The sequence below is a fragment of the Aptenodytes forsteri genome, unplaced genomic scaffold (genome assembly GCF_000699145.1).
Source record: "Aptenodytes forsteri isolate BGI_AS27 unplaced genomic scaffold, ASM69914v1 Scaffold148, whole genome shotgun sequence".
Classification (NCBI taxonomy): domain Eukaryota; kingdom Metazoa; phylum Chordata; class Aves; order Sphenisciformes; family Spheniscidae; genus Aptenodytes; species Aptenodytes forsteri.
In genome coordinates this window covers 61610-66977 of record NW_008795367.1, presented here as the reverse complement: position 1 = coordinate 66977, position 5368 = coordinate 61610, and the positions used below count along the sequence as shown (strand labels likewise).

General features: G+C 63.7%; 1 protein-coding gene across 1 annotated transcript in view; it reads right to left on the bottom strand.

The window, feature by feature from the left end:
• Positions 1-33: 33 nt before the first annotated feature.
• CLPTM1 (CLPTM1, transmembrane protein) overlaps positions 34-5368 on the bottom strand; it is a gene marked incomplete at its 3' end in the record, with an annotated part of 7542 nt that continues 2207 nt past the window's right edge. Inside the window, 11 exon segments of the mRNA XM_009280285.2 lie at positions 34-207; positions 487-582; positions 665-855; positions 1405-1498; positions 1908-2152; positions 2465-2585; positions 2943-3002; positions 3005-3033; positions 3698-3815; positions 4431-4589; positions 4914-5065. Of these exon segments, the coding sequence (XP_009278560.2) occupies positions 34-207; positions 487-582; positions 665-855; positions 1405-1498; positions 1908-2152; positions 2465-2585; positions 2943-3002; positions 3005-3033; positions 3698-3815; positions 4431-4589; positions 4914-5065 (1439 nt within the window).

The following is a 5368-nucleotide window of genomic DNA, read 5'->3' as shown; positions in this document are numbered from 1 at the left end:
CCCCCCCCCACCCCCCTTCCTCGCATCGGGGGGGATTTTCCGCATCTCCCGGCGGCGAGCGCGGCACTCACCGAAGGTCAGGAGGAAGCCGTAGAGCATGCTCAGCACCCACGAGTACCAGCCCTTGTGCTCCAGGTAGAGCAGGCTGTACACGGCGTAACAGCCCAGCAAGGGGAAGAGAATCCACGAGAGGTACCGGAAAGCCATCTGGGGAGGCAGCGACACCCAAAAATCAGCCGGGAACGCGCCGGAGCCTCAGCCCGGCGCTTCCCCGGCTCCTGAGCCTCGGACCAGGGAGAGGGGCTGGGCAGTGCCGGCAGCTCGTTTCACCCTGCCCCGGGCGAGTCCCACGGGAATCGGGGAAGACGAAGCGAGGAGACGCGTGCCGAGGCGTTCGGCCGAGCCGGCAGCCGGCTGGAGCCAGGCTCAGCAGCGCCGCGCTGTCCCCGGCACTCGCGCCCCCCCCCCCCCCCCCCCCCGACTCACGTCGTCGTACACCTTCGTGGAAGACTCGATGTAGGTCGATTTGTCTTTGAAGGTGACGCGGGGAAACACTCCTGCCACCTTGTTCTCACGGTCCAGCTGCCAAAGGAGAGGGGAAAGGCGTCACCGAGCAGGACTGGGGGCACCGCCAGAACCCTCCCACGGCCAAGCCGCTGCTTACCCGGACGTCCATGACCTTTGTGATCTTCCAGAGGTCGATGAGGAGCCCGATGAAGACGCTGACCTGCACCACGAAGTTGGTTTCGTTGTCCAAGATGTAGAGGAGGACGACGAGGGACTGGAAGACGCCGAAGAAGACGGAGCGGACGGAGAGCCCCTCCAGAGACTGCCGGCTGTTCCAGAACTGGATGTCTGTTGGGAAGGAGCCCAAGCCGTCACCCCGCCAGAGGGGAAGGGGAACCCCTCCGCGCCGGGAGGCTCCGGAGAGCTACCGCGGCACGTGCCCTGGCAGAGGGAGCGAGAGGAGCAGGCGGTGCAATCGCCAGAGCTGAGCAGACACCGCAAAGCGCCGTCTGGCATCAGCACAGGTGGCGGGGGGACCCAGAAAACCACAAGTTTCCGGCTTTCTGCCCTTGAGTCGGCCCTGTGGCACGGAGGAGCGCGGCTGAGGAGTGCCGGATGCCTCAACGTGCGCCACAGCGGCCGCAGCCTGCCCAGGACGTGGTTGGATTTGGCTACGGCTGCTGATGAAGACGTCACAGCCGGGGAGAGGAGGGCTCGCGGCAGCGCGTGGCGTTCAGCCGGCCGAGACCGCGCCGCAGCACGAGGACGTCTGCTCTGCCACCGCCACGGGGACAAGACGAGGAGGAGGGAGGAGCGGGGAGAGGGTTTTAGGCCACGCCACCGCCTTCGCATCCTTCCCCTCTCGGCGGATCCCCAAGGTCCCGCCGCGGCGCTCACCGTTTTTGAAGGCCAAGAACTCAAAGATGCTGTGCACGATGGAGACGACGATGGTCAGCGCCAGCAGGTAGGGGTTCGTCTCCAGGAGAGCAACCTGGAACAGGCATCAAAAACTTCTCCGAGGCTCCGTCCCACCCTCCCGCTGCCCAACGCCCCGGCACGCCAGGGCGAACAGGGAGGATCCAGCCGGTTACAGGGCACCGGAGCACCGAGGAGGACGAGGGGTTTAATTCCTCTCTATCGTTATGGCCTCCAAGCTCCCTTCCCCCTACGTAGCCAAGACAGGCAACAGGCAGGTACCCGCGCACCCCTCCCGCTTCGCATCGCAAAGGTAATTAATAAGGAGTGATGGCAACGAAGAACGGGCATCGAACGCTCTTCCGGCAAAGCTGGGGAAAGACATGGAACGCGGGGGAAGGAGCTGCTACGAAAGAGGTCCCGACCTACGGGGACGAGCAGGAGAGCTGCAGCCAGGAGGAGGGAGGCCCGCGAGCGGCTCTCACCTTCACCGAGTCCTGCTCCTCGTCCGACTGCTCGTAGAGGTCCTCTCCCAGGAAATTCCAGGGGGATTTGGTGCTCTGGGCGGCGTAGAGCTGCCAGCGCCACAGGGAGAGCGGGCAGAAGGAGAGGCGGAAGGGCAGGCGCTGCAGGGTCTCATTGATGGGGAAATAGTCCTTCTGCAGGTTCCAGTAGTCGTTGAAGTAGAGGATGGGGTAGTAGTCACCGCTGATGGCATCGAACTTCACATCTGGAGCCGGGGGAAAGAGCAGAGGGAGGGCTGAGCAGGCGACAGGGAACCGCCAGAGCCGTCGTCACCGTCATCCCCCTCCTGGGATGAGAGACCCACCACCAGCCACCTGGGAGAGACCGAGAGGCTGCTGAACCCCGGCCCAGCCCAGTAACAAGCTCCCGGAGAGGTGGGGGTCCCGCTGACGATGGAGAAACAAACCCCCGTTCCCCACAGGAGCCCAAACACATCCTCCGAGGAGAGGGGACAGCAGGGCCAGCCCCGGAAAGCCACCCTCGGCGCAGGGGAGCCCCGGCGCACCCTGGCCCTTACACTGATCCAGGGGGGGCGGCACGCTGCCCTTCACCCAGGGCGTGTGGTCGTCCACCATGTTGATGGTCAAGTTGGGGTGCCAGTGCGAGATGACCTCCACGGGACCGTAGTCTTCCGCCCTCTGCAATGAGAACACCCCCGCCTCCGCCGCGGCCGGGGCGGCGGGCGTCCCTCCATCTCGCCCAGCGTTAGCCCACCGCCGTCCCCACTTAAACAAGGCAGCAGAGGGGGGGGGGGGGAGCGGGAAGGAGCAGAGCCAACCCTCGCGTCCCAGAAATACTACAAGGAAATCATCATCCTCTTCCCCCTCCGCGGAGCAGGAGGGACGTGCCCCAAGCAGGAGGGGGGGAATCCTCTGCGGCGCTTCCCAACAGCTTTGCGACCGGAGGAAGGCGCGTTGAGTATTTAGGAGTTTGGCCAACAGGGCAAAAAAAAAGAAAAAAAAAAAACCCCACCCACAAAAGGAAGAGCCGGTTACCTTGATCATTTCGGGATCCGCCTCCCTCACCCGTCTCAGGGGGTTCTTGGTTTTTTTTTTTGGACCCGCCGGCGCTTGTATTTGTTGATCACTGGAAAGAAAGAGGAGAGATGAGCGTTTCCAGCTCCGCACAAGAAAGCGGGGAAGGAAATCTAAGGAGGTTACAGCCTGCCAGGACAGGCACGAGCTGACCGGAGGAGCCCGTTTCCCTCCCGTCACCCCCCAGAAGGACTAATTAATCCAGGCTGCCTCACAGATCTTCCAGTTATCAAAGGGAAAGGCTGTAGTTTGGGGACAACAAACCAGATTAGCAGCCAAACCTTTGGGATAATTGCATCGCTTTTGGGGAAAAACATCTGAGATGAAGTGTCTGGATTTCCTGTCCTTGCAGGAAGACCTGAACGCCCCCCCCCCCAAAGGGAGGGCCCCCCCCCCCCCCCCCGCCCCGCATAACGTGGACGGAATCCAAGAGCTCGCAGAGATTTCAAGAGGTTTTTCCTCTGTGGGTTCACGAAAGACAAATTCCAAGTGCGGAAAACGTCCAGCTCAGGGAGCAGCCGAGCCAGCGCGCTGGAGGCCGCGGGGAGTCAGGTATTTGCCCTAATTTTCCCCTTCAGGCACCTGCCTTCGCTGAGGCAAAGCCAGAGCTCAGCCTGACTCCTCCGGGCTCCCGTTATGACATGGGAATTGGGGTGCCCCTTTCCCCAGCACCACCCCGGGGCCGCCATGCGCTGCCCTCCAGCCCCGGGCCGTACTTCGTGACGTGTGGACCGTGGCGAGGCGCCTGTACAGGTTTTTCTGCCTGGGGTCGGGATGGAAACCGCTCTTCGTGAAGTACACGTGGATGTAGATGGAGCCGTTCTGCTGGACGCTCTGAAATCACACCCAGACAGGGCGGTTACGAGTCGGATGCGGTCGGAGCAGGGCGGGCGGTTACGAGTCGGATGCGGAGCACGGCTGTCATCTCCCAGCCGCGGGCACCGCCCCAGCGCCCGCGTTGCCCCCCGCCTCAGCGCCGGCGTTCGTACAGCGCCCGGCACCAACGCCAGCCATCCTCCCGCAGCCATCGACCCCGTACGAAACCGAAGCATGAAGAAGCAGCCGCTCCCTCGCGGCATCCGGAGGGCAGCACGCCTACGGCTTGCGCCCTGCGACGGAGCAGACCTCAGCCGCTGTACGGCTCGGGGCAAACCTGAAGCCTTTAACGGCTGGTCACCGAAACGACGGCTTCGAGCCCCGTCGCCTCCGCAGCACGCCCGGAAGAGACACCAGCCCACTCCACAGGGTCTCACCCACCGTCCGAAGCGAACAGGGTATGGAAAAAGGTGACGGCAGGGATGCGCTGCGGCAGCCAACGCTGCTCCACGCCTCAGCTCCGCTCAGAGCTCCCAGGCCGGCTTTGGGCACGATCCTGGCAATCCCCACCAGCCCCTCGACGATCCACCACCTGGCCTCAAACCTCCCAGAGAGAGTAGTGAGCGCACCCACCTGCGAAATGTCGACTTCCCCGTAGTGTTCGTAGCACCCGTCGGCGTTCTCCCCGCTGGTCCAGTCCCCGTAGACAAGATCCCGCTTCTGCCAGAACAGCGCCGAGCTGACGTTGAAGTCTGTAAAGTGCTCGTGCTCCGAGATATAAACGTAGAGGTCCTGCGGAGAGAGGTGGACGTCGGCTGCCAGTGGACGACTCAGCCCGACGGCGAGATGTCGGCGCCTGAACCGCTCCCGCTCTGCCGTACTGCGCCACAGCATCCCCTCCCAAACCGGCTCGGCGCTCCGGTGAGCCCGAGAAATAACTCTTGGCTGACGCCGCACCGCCAGGACACTGCAGCCACGGGCAGAGCTACGATTTGGCTCCGCTAGATTTAAGATCTAGCTCAGAGCTAGAGCAGCAGGTCCAGCCACGGAGCCACCACGCGGTCACCGCGCTGCCGGTCACCCAGGACGGGACGGCGCAGCTTCTGCCGGCGTTACCATTAAAGTGTCCTTGGGGAAGAGGTTTCGGCTCGGGGCTCGCGGCGTCCCGCCCGCGCTGCTCTGCTCCTGCGGTGCCGGCCCGCGGCGGAACCAGCTGCTGATGGCCCAGATGATGAAGATCCTGCAGGAGGAAGGGGGGGGAGAAGCCGCTCAGGCGTTTTAGCCGCCCTCCCCAGCCGAATCGGACGCGGCCTCCTGCGAACAAACCCCCCCGGTTCCCTGTGGCGGGGAGAGGGGAAATCGTTAGTGCCGGACGTACAAGTCTGCGTTTCAAAACTCGCCTTCCGTCACGGCAGGCGTTTGCCCTCAGGCGAGAGGCGCCGGCCAGAGCAAACTGGTTCTGGGCCAGTTCAGACCCAGTGCCAGGCACGGCGGGAGCACGCCGGAAGCAAAGCAAAGGCGCCGGGAGCTCGCCTCAAGGACACAGCGAGAAAGTCACGCTCAGAGGTGTT